This window comes from Myxine glutinosa, chromosome 5 (assembly GCF_964187855.1).
Source record: "Myxine glutinosa chromosome 5, kmMyxGlut1.1, whole genome shotgun sequence".
NCBI classification, from domain to species: Eukaryota; Metazoa; Chordata; class Myxini; order Myxiniformes; family Myxinidae; genus Myxine; species Myxine glutinosa.
Genome location: NC_136265.1, coordinates 130,529,535 through 130,551,304, shown reverse-complemented (window position 1 = coordinate 130,551,304; position 21,770 = coordinate 130,529,535). Strand labels below are relative to the sequence as shown.

General features: G+C 48.5%; 1 protein-coding gene across 3 annotated transcripts in view; it reads left to right on the top strand.

Annotated features, from left to right (window-relative positions):
* LOC137427079 (CD276 antigen-like) overlaps positions 1–21,770 on the top strand; it is a 338,480-nt gene that overhangs the window by 314,476 nt on the left and 2,234 nt on the right. Inside the window, exons 6-9 of one of the 3 annotated variants that reach the window (XM_078778716.1) lie at positions 4,480–4,619; positions 5,150–5,187; positions 18,013–18,791; positions 18,908–19,326. In XM_078778716.1, the coding sequence (XP_078634842.1) occupies positions 4,480–4,619; positions 5,150–5,187; positions 18,013–18,427 (593 nt within the window). In that variant the 3' untranslated portion in view covers positions 18,428–18,791; positions 18,908–19,326. Of the gene's footprint in view, positions 1–4,479; positions 4,897–5,149; positions 5,188–18,012; positions 18,792–18,907; positions 19,327–21,770 lie in introns of those variants that run through there. The other 2 variants (XM_078778718.1, XM_078778717.1) reach the window with 2 other exon arrangements.

The window sequence follows — 21,770 nt, the reverse complement described above, 5'->3', positions numbered from 1 at the left end:
TTAAGCTTCTGCTCTGTGTCCCCTATCCTTCATCCTGGTTATTGTACATTGTAAATAAATTGTGTTATTCCTCTTATTTGACCGTTCCTGTCACTTCAATTAATTGGCCTTGCGTGGTATGAATAGAACCGCTCGAATCTGGTTCCATAAAAAGTAACGGCACAAGTCACATGATACGCACACCGCTCGGGCGTAATCGATTAGCGTGACTGGTGTGAGGTCCGAACCCCGTTTTCGTAGCAGCGTGGGTACCAAAGGTATGTGCAACGTCGACCCGATACCCTTTCACACACTTGCTGTGGAAGTGTCGATTGGCCTCGTGGACACGAAGACCCAAGGGGAAAAAGGGGTTTAATCCCCCCTTTGTAACGTGAACGGGCTTCGGGAGATCCGCAACAAATTGGTGTCAGGAGTGGGATATTTGGACCTAGAGTGCGCTTCACACACTCGAAATTACGAGTGGACGAAATTTAGTTTTTAAAACCAAATTAAATTCGTACCATGGCTGGCCCAGGCGGTCAAATGCCGGTGGGAGTAATGGAGGATAAAGTAGAGGAAGAATTAATGGCCCAGGTCCAACAGGGACAGTTGGTGGTGGAGGAAGCAGATGAGGGTGCGGCACCAGGGGAAGAAAATGGCGGCGCCTCGCACGTGGCAGCGGCAGCCAAGCCCGCTGTGCGAGCCGCATGTAACATTGAACTACTCCTGGCCCAAATAATGGCAAAAATGGACACCCAAACGGATGACATGAAAGAAATGGGGGACAAATCCACCCAGGAATTGAGAGAAATGAGGGACGAAATAAAATAATCCAGGTGCGAAATGAAAAAAATGAGGGCAGCCGAAAAGAGGGATAGGAAAAAGGCAGGGGAGGACATTGGGCGCAGGTTGAGCGGGAAGGTCGCGGTGGTAAGCGACAGGGTGAAGCAGTGTGGGGAACGCATGGGGAGAGAGGTAGAGCAGAGGACAGCCAAATTGACCGGGGCTATGGGAGTAGCGACACGGGGTGTAGAGGAGCTGACGATCGTCGAATTGGACAAATAAATTTTGGGGTGCCGGCGAAGGCTGGGTTGAAAAAAGAAATTTTAGGGGCGCCGACGATCGTCGTGTTAGAAAAAGTAACAATTGGGGCTGAAGAGATGGGAGAAACAGAAAATAAGTCACAGAAAGAAGAAATAGAGCCTGGGCAAAGTCTGTATTTGCACCGTGATGCCCGGCTTGCTAACTCAATGGAAAGTTTGCAGGTGCTGGCGCGGAAGGAGAGTCCCGCGGTGAGTAGTGAAAATGGCACGAATGTGTGTGGTGTGAATGGGTTCTCGGCGCGCATGGGACAGAGGCGAGACCCGGGCGTTCGCGGAAGGCCCATTGTGCGGTGTACGAGAGAGTGTGTTACGAAGTACGAGAGAGAGTGTGCGCCGGAGCATGAGCAAGAGTGCACACCAGAGTGTGTGGAGAAGGAGTGCGTACTGAAGTGTGTGAAAGGCGTGAGTGCGCCTAGGTGTGCAGGTACGAGTACGGAGTGTGAGGGAGAATGCACACCGGAGAGTGTGTGGGTAGAGTGTGCGATGGCTGAGTGTGCACTAGAGTGTGCGTTGGCCGAGTGTGCACCAGAGTGTGCGATGGCCGAGTGTGTTACGGAGTGTGTAATGGGAGACTGCCCACCTGGGGGCGTGGAAAAAGAGTGTGCGATGGCCTTGTGTGTTACAGAGTGTGAGGGAGAATGCACACCGGAGTGTGTGTGGAAAGCGTGTGTGGTAACGAAGTGTGTGGGAGGCACGTGTGCGCCTGGGTGTGCGAGTGTGGAGTGGGTCGTGAGGTGTGATGACGCGGCTCAAGCATCGACACCGACCGTGGGGATAGAGCTTAGCAGGACGAGTAGCATACACGAGCCCCCGGTGAGTTGTGTGCAGCAGGGACCGGAGGGGATCGGTGCTGCGTCGGTCTCCCAAGGACTGGCGTGCACGATTCATGCCTCCGGCCCCCGCACTGTATGGTTGGTGCCGTGCCGTGGCGGCAAAGGCGATCGGGGAGGTTCAAAGGGAGGTAGGAGATTTCGGAGCCGCACACCCTTTCGGGTGTGGTGCTCTGACCGTGGCCAGCTGGGTCATCGTGCATGGGACCGCGAGGCCCCGTGCAAGGATGGAGCCCTGCACTTGGGCCCATCCATCCCTCCCCCCTTGGATCGAAAATGCCGGACGGACACCACCTACAGGCGACCAACCACCCACATGGATCGCTCGGCCCTTCGAGGCCGGGCCGTGACAATGAACATCTACTTGGAGAGGCTCGTAGTTCAGCGGACTGATGAGAGTAGTGTACCCCACGTGGGGGAATGGTAGTGTCACCATTCCTCCCACAGGGGGGTGGGGAGGGGGCATGAGTACTAGTTTAGGGGGATGGCAGTGATAGGCACATGGAGGTGCCATCAATGGTTGCCTCCATGGGGCACCGAAGCTAGCCGAGGGAGGGCTAGGATAATGTTAGGGAATTAGAAGACCTTAGGGACGAGATTTAAGTAGCGACACCTGAACTATAGAGGGGACATAGAGAGTTTAGGTGGTTGATAAAGAAAAGGGTGTGCTTAGTTTAAAGGGACGACTGGGAAGCACGAGTTGTAGGGGAAAGTAGTTAGGTGATGATGCTGTGTGTTTGAGGATTTTGTGAGTGAAAATAAACGGAATTGTACTTACTTTTTCCACATGCGAAATTTGCATTTATGTTTATTTAAATTATACAATGGACTACAAAATGTAAATGTTTCATGATATTTGTTATATTATATCACCTTTATCTATCAATATTGTTGAAATGAAGATCTAATAGCTGAGTGTTGAAATATGTTGAAAAAGTCAAAACTTTACATGGGGTGTACTTACTTTTTCACGTGACTGTACGTGCTACCCAAATCGAGCACATCCCTAATTACCTGGTCCTGCTTCATTCCAGACCTGGAAGATTAGGATAACACAACTTAACCTGCATATCCACTCATTAGGGATACCATTCAATCATTGCTGCAATGGACAACTTACCCATAATCATAAGCTCTCAATACATGTGTAACCTCTGAAAGGACTGTATGGAAAACTCTCCCATCTACTTCCTAAACAAACCACTTGAAGAGGTTAAATGACTCAAGCATTTTGGCCTCTCCATCAGCAATGATCTTTCTTGGGCAGACCATATTTCCAAGAGGGCCTCCAAAGCCAGCCACTGACTGGACGTTCTCTATTGTACAAGGTCTTTCCTTGGCGAGTCTGAACCTTTCACAATGGATAAAACCTTCATTCGCAGCTTCATGTAGTAACGCTCTCCCCTTTGGGCTGGTGCCCCTGCTTCACATCTTGCCATTCTTGACGCTGTGGAATGCAATGCCCTCAAAATCATTAAGATCTCCACGACAAATCTGAGTCTCGGCCTGTTATTTTTGCATCGCAGACAGGTTGGTGGCCTCTGTATGCCACTGCCTCCATTTTGGTTTTGGACCGTCTGCCGTCTCTTGGCTGTCCCTCTCAGGTTTCTGCAGGGCATGCAGAGTCTGCCAGTAACCCTTTTCTTGTTAAACACCCAAAATCCAGGCTCACTGCTCACCTCTACTAATTTGTTCCTCTTTTCTGTCACCTGTGGAAGCAACTTCCACAGTCTGTTCAGTCCCATTCTTTCTTCTATGACTTCAAGCAAGCTGTTCACCACTACTTCAAGAACTCATGATATCTTCTACCCCAAATGACCCCATTCCCAAGCACTCCCCTTTTCCAGGTTTCCGTCATTTTCCCCCTATCCCTCACCTCTTTTTCTTTATGAGTTGTTGATTGGTTTGTTCCTTTTCTATTTCAACCCTGCTTTCCCCCTCCGTGGGTTGCTATGTTGTCAACCCATGTGCCCTTCTCCCCCATCCCCACTCTCACCTCTACTCTGTTGTTGGTGTTTCCCCCTTTCCATTTTGGTCCGTTCCATTCTCTCTCATTCTTCTACGAGCATCGACCATGGCTGGAAGAAGCAAAAAGCAATGTGGTTTGCCTCCAGATGGTTAAGGCCTTAATTCCAATGAATAGGTTCAGTCATTGGATGTTAGAATAACAGGACAACTCATGACAAACGTGCTTTTGCAGCTTTACACTTTGAGCAACAATTGTCCACATTATATTCGTCATTTTTCTGCAAACAGAATTGTTTCGCCATATTATGGACGAAACAAAACTCCATGTTATTTCACCAACTATCCAAGATATTTTTGACAGTTATCATGTCCCTTTGTGTTCATTCATTTCCTATCACACTATTCTCACTTTGTGTTACACTTTTGCAACTGACTGCTGGAGAAGGTAAAACTTCTCTACTTTGGGAGCATTGTTGGATTGCCATTTTAAATTTGTATATTTGTACATTACCATGAAAATACCATATAGTGCATTCAAATCTCTTGGATGTACTGCAATGCCTGATGTAAACTGCAAACCTCAATCTGTGGTTCCACAGTTTATCCGAAGATCCTGGACGTCTGGAGAGAGTTTGTGAACTCCAGCACATCCTGGAAGTTGTTCTGTGAAGCCGAGGCCAAACCGAGACCGAACATCACCTGGTGGAACCCACAAGGACACCTCGTTAATGGGAGTGAGGTGATGGAAATTCAAAATCACCAAAATGAATTGCAGAAGATCGTCAGTAGTTATAACATCACAGGGGAAGATCTAGAAGGGAACTACAGTTGTCTGGTGAAGAACGAGCACGGGACGGCGGAGGGATTTGTAATGTACGGGGAGATGGAGGGAACAAGTGAGGAACGAGGAACCACAGGGGCCATGATTGGATGTTCTACTGCCTTAATTCTGGTTCTTCTTCTTCTAATTCTGTTTGGGTTCATCATTTACAAGAAAAAAAGGAATCCTGCAGAAGGTGAAAAAGTAATTTTAATTTTGGATTTAAACTTTCAGGCCTCAAATTATATATCCTCTGATTAATTATTTTCCTTTGTGAGTTACTCTGTTGTGCATCGTTTCCTTGCATATCTGATTTGCTTTGACATTCTTATAATCAATCATTTCGGTAGAAACTTTGTCACAAGCGTAAAACCACAGAATTACTATTATTGGATTGCTTCTTCTTGTTTTTCATTTAAATGCTTTATGACAATTTTCTTGTCTTTCAGGAACAACCACACACAACAGGATGGATCCAAACCAGGAAGTGAGTATGATTTTCTGTTTGATATTACTTATTGATGTTGTCGTGTCGCCGGTGATTAAGATCACGGAGCGGCAGATAGCCGAACAGTTTTAACTCCGAGTTGGTCAAGCCGAAAATTGGCTGTCAGTCCGTCGTACGCGGGCAAAGGAAACCGGGATACTCATCTGCACGGACAAAAGCCACGGGATTTATTCCTCGAACCCAAAGAAAACAGAAACGAGACAAGAAAAATCAACAATAAGACAATGAAATGCAACAAATAATAGGTTTATTATAAATAATTGTAAACCAATAAAAATGACGGTTGAGGTAGAAAAAAATATAGCTCTACTTGAGGGACCATCCACATGCTGACTCAAATACGGATACACTGGGGAAAGATAAAATAAAAATAAGTGGTTTGTTAGTTGGCCGGCACTCATCTTTGGCTTCAACGAGGACTTTTGGACACCTAGTGGTCGTTGAACGGGTCCCGTAGGTCAGCGAAAGGACCATGCGTCGAGTCGATCAAGATGGCTCTGAGTCGCTCCTCCACCGCGCCACAAACATGAGGTAATTAGTGCAGGCGGAGTGCTCTCCACTCCAGATAACTCCATGTTAGTGTCACGAGCCCCGCAACCCGCTGTCAACACCCCTTCCTCACGATTGCCCACACCGCTCTTTCTCTGCACCAGGTCCACCAAGGCTCCGAAGCTCGGTCCATCTGTGCACACTGCACAAAACGCAGCCGTTCGCTAACGCAACCAAGTCTGAAGAGAGCGATTCTTCTTCTTTCCTCCTCCTTAACCAACCCGGGCTGCCTGCTCTGACGTCACCCCTCCCGACCAATCGCCCGAGCTCTGCCGTCTCTCCCCGACCAATGATGAAGCTCGGAGCATGGCCTGTCAGTTACGATCCCTTCGAGGCGGAGTTTATTCTTGTCGGGAATGTTCGGATTACGTCAGCAGTGGTGGGCAGGGTTTAGCCCAATGGTGAAAATGCGCTGGTTTTCCGTCGGCTTGTCGGTGTTTTTGGTTAAGTGGTCCGGATTGAATGGCTGGCCGAGTGAATGTAAAAAAACATAAGGGAAAATCACAGGAGGCAATTACATACTGGGAATTATACTTAAGCCCTATTTAACTAACACAAAATCACCCTGGTGACACGTAAGCACTCTTAAGCTCACAGTTTTCCCTGTTTGTATACATCAAAGTGGGCTCCCTACTCGCATGCGGTCCATGCTAATTTATACAATCCTGCCTCCACTATGGTATAGAATCCCCTACCCCCACAAACATAACAATATTTGACTATTCATTCACAAATATTCATTTTTTAGCTCATTAATTCCTTGCCCCTACCTGCTTGTCACAGTGAAATGATTTGTAAAAAAATCTGTGAGCCATCTGACCCGGATTTCCGTCAATGACAATTCCTTCCTTCTCGACTCAGTAGTGGCCCACCTCCCAGCCATTGCCTCCTCCTCTTCCTCTGCTTTAATTGGGTTCATCTGATCATATGATTGTGAGAGTCAACATCTCTATTACCTTGACACAACTTGAATTCTCTACCTGGAAGGCATATCCGACTAAAGGCAACCTCAGATCACTCCACAAAGCATACAAGAAGTGTGTGTCCACTTTCAGGAGAGCTATAAAACAACATCAGACCAACCTCAAGATTGAACTTTCAAACCTCTTTCTCTCATATAAAACTTGATAGCACCTTGTTAAGTCTATCTCTGGAGTATGCTCCTTCTCCATCCCTTCCCTCTCTTTAAATGGCGCCATAGCTGACTCTGCTCATGAGAATGCCCAATACCTCAGTTTTGTGTTTGCTACCAAATCTTACTGTTATTCTCGTTCCTCATTCTCTGTACGAATCCTCGTTCTCTCTACCCACCCTTCTAAGTCATACCCAACTGCTCTTGGACTCCATGTCTTTTTCACCTGAAAAGGTGGAGAAGGTTATTTCAACCCTCTACTCTCAACTGGGCTGGATGGCATCAGCTCAAGTGTCCTAAAATTCTAAAAACAATTGCTCTGCTGCTCTTGCGCATCTCTTTCATCCTATCATTTGCACTCGGTCCTCTTTCATCTGCTTGGAAGTTAACCAACATTACTGCATTACATAAACGTGGTGCAGAAACCGATCCCCTTAACTACAGACCTATCGGCTTACTTCCAATCATCAGCAAGGTCAAGATTCCAACATCGCAGTTGATATGAAATACTTCCTTTTCTCCAACAGCGTGACCTGAGATCATCATTTTGGATTCAGACCAGGATTCAGATTCAGATTCTGGATTCAGATTCTGCTTCCTATGCTGCCAACAATAGATGGACGCCCTCATTGTCAGACAGGAGATCAAGGCTGTCTCTCTCGACATATCTCAATAATTCAATACAGCCTCCAAAATCACTGCCTATGGCACACAAGTCCAGTTCCACACATGGCTTACTGACTTCCTCTACTCACGTAACCAACGTGTGGTTCTCAACGGGATCCTCTCATCTCTTCTCTCTGTTAAGACTGGAGTTCCCTAAGCTAGTGTTCTGGGCCCAATCCGATTTCTAATCTTTATTAATGACCTCTCTGACTTTTTGGAAAATCCTCTTAATCTATTTTCTGATGACTCCACCCTCTGGCGTGTGAGATCCCTGATCCTTCAGACAGGCAGACTTCAGTGTCTTCCCTCTCTGCAGAGCTTGATGGAATAATGAGCTGGTTAAAGACTTGGAATATGTCTATCAATCCTGACAAATCTCACGCTCTCTCTGTAGGTGGTAGGTTGGAGACAGCAACCGCCCAGGGTGGTATGACCATCCTGACTTCGGAACGTTAAAGTGGTGCCCAGAACCATCTTACACTCTCCGTGTCAGGATTTCTGGTCTTACTTTCTGTCTCACACAAACTACAGCTACCGGGCTAGCTTTAACCTCTCTTTCTTGCAAACAAACACCATACACTTTTCCACTTTTCATCATACACTTTTCTTCTCTTTTATTTAAGACCTGGCCTCGATGAGGGCTACACAGTCTCTGTGCCTGGAGCCTCCAACATAAAAAATCTTTCTCTACCAAAGGACCATCTGGCAACCCCCTTAACCACTCTTCCCCCCCCCCCCCCACCCCCTGTCCCTGCTACTTTCTTAACAATCTTCTGGGAAGAAGAAGTCATTCAAGCTCCTGGGTCTTACATTCAGCCATGATCCTTTTTGGGCAAACGGGGATGATCTGAGATGGTGGTGAACAGCTGTCCTGAAGACCTGGAGGGAAGAGTGAGATTGAAGGGATGTAAAGAAACATTTAATATTTGAGTCGTTTTATAGATTTATAATGTTATAGGGATCAAAGGTCTACATTAATCATGAAATTGAGGTTTTTTCCATCCCTCTCTATCTGAACCAATGTGGATATGAATTGCTAAAATTATACCACACCACAACCTCTACAAATTGAAACTAAGACAGCACTCAGTAGAGAGCATACCTCTGCCAGGCTGAACGGTTTACGTTTTGTATCCCACCAACAGGCCGGATCTGGGTCACGCATTTAGTTTATCATTTGATAAAATTTCGTTTATCACGCATTTTCTTTGTACCGGCATTTTATTAAATAAACCTTTTATTTTTGTACATTTTAAATCCGTTTTCGTTTGAGTTACTTTATCCAGGTGTGAAGACATCGGGTGAAAGCGGTTCAGGTAAGGCGACGGTTTCTCTCCCGTTAGCTCCTTTTAAATCAGAAAATAAAAAGAAATGGCATTGACAAAATTATTGACACCCGAGACTTAATATTTGGTAGCACCGTCTTTGGACAAAATAACTGCAGCCAAGCGCTTCCTGTAGCCATGAATGAGCTTCCTACACCTGGGGCTCCCTACTCGCATGCGGTTCGCCCAGTGTGTTTGGTTCGGCTTTTTGAAGTGTGTTGGGGTCATTGCCCTGCTGCAAGACCCATGACCTTTGACGGAGACCCCGCTTTCTGGCGCTGGGTTGAACATTTGTGCTCCAAAATTCCTTGTCAATCTCCTGATTTAATTATGCCATGCACACATTCAAGGTACCCAGTGCCAGAGGCCGCACAGCAACCCCAACACATCACTGAACCTCCTCTATGTTTGAATTTAGGGAAGGTGTTCTTTTCTTTGAAGCTTCATTTTGTTTTCTGTAAACATAGAGATGATGTGCTTTCCAGAAAAGCTCCAATTTGGTCTCAACTGTGCACAGGGCATTCTCACAGAAGTATTTTGGCATGTTCAGGTGTCGTTGGGCAAACTCCATTCAGGCTTTCTCATGTCTCTCTCTCAGCAGTGGGTTCCTCCTGGATATCCTACCATAGAACACCCTTTCATTGAGTTGGCGACGGATGGTGCGAGTTGAAACTGTCGTACCTTGTGTCTGAAGGTCAACTTGAATTTGTTTGGCAGTTGATTGAGGTGCTTCCTCCTCCATTTGAACAATCCTTCGCTGCAATCTTCGATCAAGTTTTCTCTTGGGCCACGTCCAGAGAGGTTGGCTACAGTGCCATGGGACTTAAACTTCCAGATAACAATGCGTACGGTGGACACAGGAACATCAATGTCTCTGGAGATGGACTTGTAGCCTTGAGATTGTAAAAGCTTGGCTACAATCTTGTGTCTGACCTCCTCAGACAATTCTCTGGTTTTCTTTCTTTTCTCCATGTTGACTGCAGTACACACAGTGACACAAAACAGCAGAATGACTCCTTTTCTCTATTCAAACTGGTTGAATGAGTGATTTTTATATTGCAGGCACCTGCAACTCACTGCAGGTGAGTTCAATTCTAAAGTAAAGGTATCACCTGCTTGAAATCTAATTATTTCTAATAACTTATAAAATATGCCAGTAATATTGTCCGGGCCATTTTAAAATTTCTGTGTGGAATAACCTAAGATTTTGTAATTTTTTTGTGTTGTGTTTTGTTTCCCTGCTAACAAAAAAACATATATGTGGATACCAAAATATATTTTAATTTCGACAATGTTCTGGAAGAAATGGTGCATTAGTTGAAAAAAGTGCATGGGTGCCAATATCTTTGGCCACGACTGTATATATGTATATATATTGTTGCTGTTGTGAGAAATAAAGATAACCCCCCTCGTAGTTAGTTGCACTACAACATGTAGCCTCGCTTTAGTTTAGTTATTTCCTATTAAATGTAAGCATAGTCCTTTCCTGTGTTAGTGTGCGTTAAGCAGGCCAGTAAGAGTAGGCCTCAATTGGGCTAGAATGCCATGTGCTAGGGCCTAGAAGAAGTCTGGCAGGCCTGAGGGAGGAGCTGAAGGGGAGTGGCCAGTAAGCGGCAAGCAGCCAATAGAAGCTCAAGGGGAGTGGATAACAACGACGGCGAGGGGAGGAGTTTGGGACATTCGGGTAAGACTCTGGGGAGGAGTGAGCCAATCGCCGAGTCCCAGTCGACGAGTGCCCCAGTGAACGAGGAGGAGAGTATGCTTGGTGTGTCGATATTGCTAGGGCTCTCGGTGTGAACGAACTCTCTCTGTGAATGGTCTCGCTCTTGCCCGCTGCCCCTGAACAATCTCTTCCATGCTAAGCTCGCTCTGTCGTAGTGAGGTGTGATCGAGAAATAGCACGAACTCTCCCTGCCCTGCGCTGTGCTGTCGGTTAATCGCGCTTGCGAGGACGGTCTCTCCCGGGGCCACCTACGCCGACGACCTTCCTACCTGGGCTCCCTGCACGTGCTGCGAACATCCCAAGGGACACGCCCAGCGAGCTAACCGGAGCGAACGGCGCCAGGGACGCATTTGGAGCGCGTCCTTTTCCTTCCTTCTTTTCCCCGGGTGAGTGAGTGGGCCCTTGTCTGGGGAAGTTAAATTAAGACTGATTAAGTATCTGCTCTGTGTCTCTTTCCTTTGGCCATTGTAAATTGTATAATAAACCTGTGTTCTTCCTTCCATTTGGTCGTTCATGTCATTTTCCACCTTTGGCTTCACACTGTATGAATAAGACCGCTCAATTGGGTTCAATAAGATTTAACGGCATGAGTCACGTGACACGCAAACCGCTCGGCGTATCCGACCAGCGTGGCTTTTGTGCGAGGTCCAGCACCCGTCTTCGTGGCAGCGTGTGTACCAAAGGTACGTGGGGATTCGACCCGATACCCTTCCCCGCACACTCGTGACGGGGGTGGCGGCTGGGACTGCTGCTGGGATTGATCCGCCCCACGAGTATAAAGTGGGTTGCGGCCTCGTGGACTTGAAGGCCCGAGGGGGAAAAGGGCTTAACCCCCCCCCGCCCCCACTCCCCCCCCCCCCCCCGTACGTCGACGGGCTCGAGATTCGCAACAAATTGGTAGTCCGGATTGGGATTCGAGCCGGACACCAATGAGATTTAATTGGACCCAGAGTGCGCTTCACGCACTCCAAAATTACAAGCGGACGAAATTTAGTCTTTAAAATCAAATTTAAATTCGTACAATGGCTGGCCAAGGCGACCAAATGCCGGTGGAAATAATAAATGAGGTAGAATTAATGGCCCAGGACCAGCAGGAGGGGTTGCTAGAAGTGGAGGAAGTTGATGAGGGTGCGACAGTTGGTGAAGAAAATGGCGATGCCTCGCACGTGGCGGCGAGAGCCAAGGCCGCGGCACCAATGGATATGGGCCTTTTTATGGCGCAAGTCACGATGCCGTGTTTACGAACGAAATAAAAAGTTTGCAGGTGCTGGCGGAGAAGGAGGTCCCCGAGGTGAGTGAAAATGGCGCGAATGTGTTTGGCGCGAACGGGTGCTCGGCGCGCTTGGGAGAGAGGCGAGACCCGGGCGTTCGCGAAGGGGCCATTGTGCGGTATGAGAGGGAGTCCAAACCGGAGTGCGAGAAGGAGTGTGCACCGGAGTGTGCGGGAAACGAGTGTGCGCCGGAGTGTGAGCAAGAGAGCACAACGAAGTGTGTGGGGGGCGTGTGTGCACCTGGTTGTGCGATAACGGGGTGTGTGAAAGGCGTGAGTGCACCTAGGTGTGCAAGTACGAGTACGGAGTGTGAGGGAGAGTGCACACCAGAGTGTGTAAGAGAAGAGTGTGCACCAGAATGTGCGAGAACGGAGTGTGTTGAGGGTGCATGTGCGCCTGGGTGTGTGAGTGTGGAATGGGTCGCGAGGTCTGAGGACGTGACCCAGGCATCGACACAGACCGGGGTAGTCCTTAGTGGTACGGGTAACGAACGCGAGCCCCCGTTGAGTTGTGTGCTGCAGGGACCGGAGGGGATCGGTGCTGCATCGGTCTCGCAAGGACTGGCATGCACGATTCGTGCCTCCGGCCCCCGCACTGTATGGTTGGTGCCGTATGACGGCAAGGGTGATCGGCCGGGTTCAAGGGGAGGTAGGAGTTATCGGAGCCATGCACCTCATTGGGTGAGGTGCCCTGACGGTGGCCGGTTGGGTCATCGTGCATGGGACCGCGAGGCCCCATGCAGGGATGGAGCCCGGCACTTGGGCCCATCAATCCCTCCCCCCTTGTATCGTAAATGCCGGACGGACACCACATACAGGCAACCAACCACCCGCATGGAACGCTCGGCCCTTTGAGGCTGAGCCGTGACAATGTACCTCCTTGAATGGGGGCTCATAGTTTAGAGGACTGAGAGTAGTGTACCCCACGTGGGGGAATGGTAGTGTAACCATTCCTCCCATGGGGGGGGGGGGCATGAGCATTAGTTTAGGGGGATGGCAGTGTTAGGCACATGGAGGGGCCAGCAATGGTTGCCTCCATGGGGCACCGAAGCTAGCCGAGGGAGGGCTAGGATAATGTTAGAGATTTAGCAGACAGTAGGGACATGAGATTTAAATAGGACACCTGAACAGTAGAGGGGATGTAGAGAGTCTAGGTGGATGTTAAAGGAAAGGGTGTGCATAGTGTAAAGGGACGACGAGGGAAGCACGGGTTTTAGGGGAAATTAGATAGATAGATGATGCTGGGTGTTTGAGGAATTGTGTTGAGAATAAACGGAGTTGTGTTGAGGTGTGTGGAAATAAATGGTGTGTAAAAGTAGTGGTGTGAGAAAAATGGTGTGTGAGATATTTGGTGTTCAAAATAGTGGTGTGCAAAATAAGTAGTGTGCGAGATAAATGGTGTGCAAAATAAAAGGTGTGGAATGCTTGGTGTGGAATGCATGGTGCAAAGGATTGAATGGGGGGGGGGGGAGTGGAACCCATTCGTGAAAGCCCGGGGGGGGGTAGTGTAAAGCCAGGTAGAGGGCATAGGTAAATTGCATGGATATTGACACCTGTGGTGCAGGTAGTAGAAAGGTAGTGTTTTGTAGGGTGCAGTAGACTGTCGAATGGCTGGGCATGTGGCTTAATTAGTGTGTGTGGTTATTGAGGCACACCGTCACTGGTAGCTTGTTGGCCAGGTAAGGCCACATGTAGGCTCTGGGAGCCGGTTAGGATAGTGTGTGAGTGGGGCCCGAGGATCCTAGGGGAGGACCCGGGTTGCCCGATGCCGAGGTGGGCATAGAGGGGGTAAGTGCCAGGGAGGGCCTTCCCCGGTTAGTGTAGTCGCAGGAGCAGGCAAGCTCGGGAGGCGGCTTCAGTGGCGGAGGTGCGCAGGTAGGTAGACCTGCTGGTAGAGCCACACGACCCAGCCCCGAAATTGTGCGAGGACACAGTGAGAAAATTTGTTGGGGTGAGACCCAAATTCGGGAGGGCACCACAGTGTGGGCAATGGGAATTCGGGTCCTTACAACCACATAGTTTAAAAAGGCCGATTGGCACGGTACGACCCCGGGTAGTTTAGAAGTGTAATGCTATTAGTGTAATTAGGATGTGAGATCCCTTCGCACCATCCACAGCCATTCACCGAGGAGGACGAGCTTCACACCGTAAGGCTCTGTAAGCCGTTTGGAAGTAAGACGCATCATGACGTGAGTGAGACATTGTTTTGTTCCATTCCTTCCTTCCTGGGAGGGATTTGGAGATGGATTTGGTATAGAGGGGGAAAATTCGGAGACAAGACATAGAGACGAATTGTAAATACAAGGGGGGCTAGGGTAGTGTAGCCAATGGTGGGGGGTACGGACGGTTAGGGATGAGCTTGCTGCGCTTGCTCTTCCGCGTCCCTCGAACCGCACCAGGTATGGTGGTGCCTGGTCATCTTGTTTTGCGTGTGCTACCGTGTGCCTTTCCGTTTGCTTGTTGCGCCTTGTCTTCCCTCCCCGCCCCAGGACCATTTTGGAGGCCAAACTGTGCAGCACCATCGCACCTGTGCAGCATTCATGCTGCCATGTTACACTGGTGCAGCTGACCTGTGCAGCACCTTGCTGCCAGTCCTTTTGCTGCACCCTTACTACACCTGTGCAGCCGAACTTTGCAGCACTTTGCTGCCAAAACCACCTTGCTGCCATGTATTTTGCTGCACATTTTGCTGCACTTATGGGCCACAAGCCTTGTGGCCTAGCACCTCTGCTGTGCAGCATCTTGCTGCAATTAATCTTGCACCTTCGGACCACTTGTTGAGTGGCACTGACGCCACACAGTTGGACCATGTGAGAGTGGCCCTGCTGGCAAATAAAAAAAGAAATTGTGTGCTATTGTGTGCCAATAAGGAAGATGGAAGATTTAGATGGCACTGATGTTCCACATGGCCTGTATGCCGGTCAGGGCCAGCCGGTTTTGTCAGCCGCACACAGAAGATGCAAGCAGCAAGTGCCACATTGAGTGCTGATTTTCCTTTTCTCCAATGCTTTTTCAAAAGTGCAGGTCCTGGGTCTTAGAATTTTAAATAAAGATTAAGTTTGTGCTTGTACATATAAGAATGTTGCCCACCGGCTATGTGTGTAGTTTACAAAATTCCGGAAATACTCGGATAGTTGTGGGTGTGAGTCTGATAGGATAGCTGCTCAACACATTAGGGGGGACATATCTAGTGTTAAAAATGTCGCACACATGGGTCAGAATAAATGTTAGGGGGATTACACCTATGTGTCACATTTAAAAGTAATGGTAAAATTGCATGCCAGACTCTACCGGTCATTCCACTGTTGGGGTCGACTCGGGCCGAGTCTGGTGAGAGAGGGGGGTAGTGTTGCGGTTGTGAGAAATAAAGATAACCCCCCTCGTAGTAGTTGCACGACAACATGTATCCTCACTTTAGTTTAGTTATTTCCGATTAAATGTAAGCATAGTCCTTTCCTGTGTTGGTATGCGTTGAGCAGGCCAGTAAGAGTGGGCCTCAATTGGGCTAGAATGCCATGTGCGAGGGCCTAGAACAAGTCTGGCAGGCCCGAGGGAGGAGCTGCAGGGGAGTGGCCAGTAAGCGGCAAGCAGCCAATATAAGCTCAAGGGGAGTGGCTAATAACGACGTTGAGGGGAGGAGTTTGGGACATTCGGGTAAGACTCTGGGGAGGAGTGAGCCAGTCGATGAGTGCCCCAGTGAACGAGGAGGAGAGTGTGCTTGGTGTCGATATTGCTAGGGCTCTCGGTGTGAACGAACTCTCTCTGTGAACGGTCTCGCTCTTGCCCGCTGCCCCCGAACGATCTCTTCGTGCTAAGCTCGCTCTGTCGTAGAGAGGTGTGATCAAGAAATAGCATGAACTCTCCCTGCACTGTGCTCTGCTGTCGGTTAATCGCGCTTGCGAGGACGGTCTCTCCCGGGGCCACCTATGCCGACGACCTTCTGACCTGGGCTGCCTGCACGTGCTGCAAACATCCCAAGGGACACGCCCAGCGAGTTGACCTGAGCGAATGGCGTCAGGGACGCGTTTGGAGCGCGTACTATTCTTTCCTTCTTTTCCCCGTGTGAGTGAGTGGGCCCTTGTCTGGGAAAGTTAAGTTAAGATTGATTACGTATCTGCTCTGTGTCTCTTTCTTTTCACCATTGTAGAAAAAAAAAAAAAAAAACACCTTTAGAGGCCATTTTTCCCCGCAAAGCGGGGGTTGGCCTTTTTCGGGCACCGTGGTTGTTGTTGTTTTTGTTGGGCCCCTTTTTGAAGCAATGTTTTACGGCCGGATGCCCTTCCTGCCGCCAACTCTTTTTGTCGCCTTTTACGACAAATGGGGAATTACCAGTGAACTGGTACTCAATTAGCCGACCTCGGAAGGATGACAGGCTGAGTCAACCCCCCTGGCGTTAATTCAGCGATCGAACTGGATTCGAACCCAGGATCCTAGGATCCTAAGCTGGCACCCTAGCCGCTAGCCCAACACCAGGCTTAAATTGTATAATTGTTTACAATTGGCCATTGTAAATTGCATAATAAACCTGTGTTCTTCCTTCCATTTGGTCGTTCATGTCATTTTCCACCATTGGCTTCGCACTGTACGAATAAGAACGCTCAATCGGGTTCAATAAGAATTAACGGCACGAGTCACATGACACATAAATCGCTCGGCATATCCGACTAGCGTGGCTTGTGCGAGGTCCAGCACCCGTCTTCGTGGCAGCGTGTGTACCGAAGGTACGTGGGGATTCGACCCGATACCCTTCCGCACGCTCACGACGGGGGCTGGGATTGACCGGGAAGACGGGGAAGCACGAGTTTTAGGGGAAAAGCAGTTAGATAGATGATGCTGTGTGTGTGAGGAATTGTGAGTGAGGCAAATGGAATTGTGTTGAGGTGTATGGAAAATGGTGTGTGAGCACAAAAGGTGTGCGAGAAAAGTGGAGTGCGAAATAAATGTTGTGTGAGAATATTTGGTGTGGAATGCTTGGTGTGGTAATAAAAGGTGTGGAATGCATGGTGCGAAGGAGTGAATGGGGGGAGGTGGAACCCATTCGCGAAAGCCCGGGGTGGGTAGTGTAAAGCCAGGTAGAGGGCATAGGCCAAATTTGTATGGATATTGACACCTGTGGTGCAGGCAGTAGCAAGTAGTGCTTTGTTGGGTGCATGAGTCAGTGAATGGCTGGGCGTGTGGTTTAATTGGTGCATATGATTATTGGGGCACTCCGCCACTGGTAGTTTGTCGGCCAGGTGAGGCCGCAGGTAGGCTCTGGGAGCCGGTTAGAGTAGTTGTGAGTGGGGCCCGAGGATCCCAGGAGAGGACCCGGGTTGCCCAATGCCAAGGTGGGCACAGAGCGGGTAAGCGCCAGGAAGGGACTTCCCCAGTTAGGGTAGTTGTGAGTTGTTGAGTGGGGCCCGAGGATCCAAAGAAAGGACCCGGGCTGCCCATTGCCAAGGTGGGCATCATGGGGTAAAGTGCCAGGAGGGGCCTTCCCCAGTTTAGGTAGTCGCAGGAGCAGGTAAGCTCGGGTGGCGACTTCAGTGGCGGAGGTGCGCAGGTAGGTAGACCTGCTAGTAGAGCCAAACGACCCAGCCCGGAAATTGTGCAAGGGCACAGAGAGAAAATTTGTGGGAGTGAGACCCAAATTCAGATGGCACCACCAGGTGGGCAATGGGAATTCGGGTTTTTAGAACCACATAGTTTAAAGAGGTCGATTGGCAGGGTACGACCCCGGGTAGTTTAAATGAGTAAATGTCAGTAGTGCAGTTAGGATGAGAGAAATCCCTTCGAACCATCCACAGCCAATCAACGAGGAGGACGAAGCTCCTCGAATGTAAGCTGATTTGAGTTGTAAGACGCATCACGACGTGGTGTGACATTGTGTTAGTTCCATTCCTTCCTTCCTGGGAGGGATTGGGAAACGAATTTGAAGTAGAGGGGGATATGGGAGACAGGACGTAGAGACGGATTATAAATATAAGGAGGGCTAGGGTAGTGTAAGCCGACAGTGGAGGGGGGGGGGGTACAGACGGCTCGGGACGAGCCTGCTCTGCTCACTCCTCTGCACCCCTCGCGTTGCATTACCTTGTGTTGCTGTGTGCCATTGCGCCCTTTCCGCTTTGCTGGTCGTGCTTTGTCTCTCCCCCCACCCCAGGACCATTTTGGAGGTGGAACTGTGCAGCACCATCGACCTGTGCAGCATTCCTTGCTGCACCTTACTTCATATGTGCAGCATCCCTGCTGCACTTTGTTACATCTGTGCAGCTGAACTGCGAAGCACTTTGCTGCCATGTCCTTTTGTTATAACTTTGCTGCACATGTGCAGCACTTTGGTGCCACAACCACTTTGCTGCACCTTATACACTTATGGACCACAGGTCTTGTGGCCTTACACCTCTGCTGTGCAGCACCTTGCTGCAGCATCACCTTGCATCTTCGGACCACTTGTTTTGAGTGGCATTAATGTCACGCAGTCGGACCACATGAGGTTGGCCCTGCTTGGCAAAGAAATACAAATAAACACATTTGTTGTGCATTGTTGTGCAACCACACCTAGATGTCACATGTAAAAGTAAGAGTAATTTTGCATATCATTCTCAAAACGGGTCGTTCCAGTTGTTGGGTTTGACTCGGGGATGAGTCTGACGAGGGAGAGGGGTAGTGTTGTGGTTTTGAGTTTGTACAATGAAGGTTAATTTTCCCCCTCATAGTTAGTCACACTACAACACATAGCCTCATGATAGTTCAGTTATGTCTTAGTAAATGTAAGCATAGTCCTTTTCCTGTGTTAGTCTTGCGTTGAGTGGAAAAATGAGAGTTATCGTTCCTTCCATTGCTTTATGCCGCCTCGATACTTTGGCTTTGGCGCGAAATGCCACGAGGTAGGCCTGGACACGTCGATCAAGGGCAAAGGAATGTGGGGAAGGAGTGACGGTAAGCACGAACCGCCAATCAGGGCTCAAAGGGAGTGGCTTAGCACTGCGTCAAAAGGCGTGGTTAGAACATTCGAGCGAGCTAAGGGGGTTGGAAATATAACCTGTTGTGCAAAGCCCCCCACAGCAGTTCTGAGGGGAGAGGCGCTTGAAAAGTGAGCAGTTCTGCGGAGAGGTGAGCTGAACCAAGTTCTGAGTGAAGACGTGCATGAACCAAGTTACAAGGCGCTCTTACAAATTAAACGCTCGGTTGAGCTTGAGGCAGAACCTCTATCGAGTTACGCGAGTGAGAGCACGCTGTTATTCAATCACACTGTGAGAAACCGCCAGGCCTGGCGAGAGACGCGTACATTTTCCCGCCTGCCTGCTCTGCCCATTGTTCAAGAGACGCGCTGCAAGGATCCCTCCCGCCGCCTGCTTTCCTTCATCGAGGGACGTGCTGTGACCGGGGAGAGCCACGCCGGGCGAAGCTGTTCCCTGGACGACCAAGTCGGCACGTTCAGCATGTGAACATCATCCTTCCTTCATTTCCCCCTGTGAGTGTGATCGGGCCCGTGTCTGGGGAAAAGTTAAGACTGCTTAAGTTCTGCTCTGTGTCCCTTCGACTTGTACATAATAGTGTAAATAATTATTAGACCTGTGTTCTTCCTTTCATTCGACCGTCTCGTCCCTTCCATATATTGACTGAGCGTAGTACGAATAAAACCGGGTTCCAATACCAGAGATCTGCACGGACCACGTGGTACGTCATCCGCTCGGACGTACCCAAATTACGTGTGGCCCGTGCGAGGCTTGATCCCCGCTTCCACGGCGGCGTAGGTATTTAGGTACGTGCGAGAATTGTCCCGGAACCCTACCCTGGGTCTGCCTGGGAGCGGCGATTCAGGTCTCTCGGTTGTGACGACCCAAAAAGAACAAGGAGCTTAATCTCCCCTTGGTAAGGGCAGGAGGGTCGCGCGAAAACCGTAACAATATATATATATATATATATATACACAGTATATATACTATATGCATGTATATTGTATATTCATGTATATTGTATATATATATATATATATATATATATATATATATGTATATATATATATACATATCACCCCCCGCTCTAGTAGGGAAAATGGCCTTTAAAATGCATGTTGTTGTTGTATGTATATATATCACCATGTGCATACATATATATATATATCACTGGCTGAAGTATCCAGTCTTGCCCAAGGAAATTCAATGAAATATATATTTAAATATTTCCTCCATGACAAACACAAAACATATTACTCGATCACTCCCTGGAAAAAAACAGGCAGGGTATAATAACATACTCACTTCAGGATTGAACATGGAGGTGTTATAATAGACCTGTGTAAAGCAATCTTTTTAATACTAGGTGCATATGAAGCGCTATCATTAAATTTGTGCTGTTAACAACAAATCGCTTTGTACAACCTCAACATACAATCTTCACAAAACATATTACTTGATCATTCCCAGGAAAAAACGCAGGCAATGTATAAGCACAAGATTCATTATCTGATTTTAATTATTGTTTTTTATTCTTCAATTTGTTTTAACCAAACTTGTCCCTCGACCATACTATAGATGACAGAGTAGGCTACATGGAACGTTTAGTTGCACTGGTTCCTGCAAGGTCCAAATGCATAAATGGGTTTCTCTCATCTCCTCTTCCTGTTCAGGCCGGAGTTCCCCAAGGCAGTGTTCTGGGCCCTGTGCTTTTTCTGGTCTTCATCAATGATCTCTCTGACTCTCTTGAAAATCCTCTCTATCTCTTTGCTGATGACTCTACTCTCTGTCGCTCCATTCCTCATCCCTCAGATCGGCAGTCTGCAGCCTCCTCACTCTCTGCAGACCTGGACAAATCACATACTGGGCAAACAAGTGGAACATGTCTTTCAATCCTGACAAATCTCACACTCTTACGATGTCTCTCCGAAAAGACCGACTGGACAACCCTCCCATCCACTTTCTGAATAATCCTCTCCTAAAAGTTCTGTCACTCAAGCTTTTGGGTCTCACTATCTGCCATGATCCTTCCTGGGAAAACCACATTTCAAATCTGGCCACCAAAGCCAGTCGCCGACTGGGCATCCTCCGTCGTGCGAAGTCCTTCCTTGGCACACCTGAGCTCCTCACCACATACAAGGCTTTCATCCGCAGCTCAATGGAATACTGCTCTCCCCTCTGGGCTGGTGCTCCTGCCTCACACCTAGCTCGTCTTCACGCTGTTGAAACCAAAGCGTTCAGAATCATTGGAATCTCCCGCGATGAAGCTAACTCCAAGGGCCTTTCACTCACTCACCACAGGCAGGTTGGTGGTCTTTCCGTCTTCTACCGACTCCTCTCTGGCCTTGCCCCCCGAGCTCTCTCTGGGCTCTGTCCCCAAAATATTCCTACAGGTCGCACAAGATCTGCCTGCAACCCTCTTATGGTTAAACTGCCAAAATCAAGACTCTCTGCTCACCTTCACTCCTTCATTCCTCTTTTCTCCCGCCTCTGGAACAAACTCCCTCACTCTCTAAAATCCCACTCCACCGTACAGGTCTTTAAAACAGCTGTTCACCACCATCTCTTATCTTCCCCCATCCAAAACCTTGATCTTTTCTACCCCCGCTAATTTCACCCCAAATCCACTTTTTTGAAATACCAACTTCTGTCCTGGAAGTCCTTGGTGTCCTTGTGTTTTATACTTCTCCCACCCCCCCCCCCCCCTTCCCACGCCTCCTCCCCCCAAGCCCTCTCCCTTCCACACATCTCTCTGCTCTCAAATGTTGTGTTTGTGTGCTTCCCCTTCTCTCCCCATCTTGTCTTCCGCTCCCTCTTTTTATATATTTTGCTTGTCTGGTTGATTTGTTTGTGAAATAAATGTTAGCTCTTTCACGAGCCTCGATTCATTATAGAAAAAAAAAAAAAAAAACAAAAAAAAAACGAACACAAACTTTCTTCTTCATATATTAGATGACCT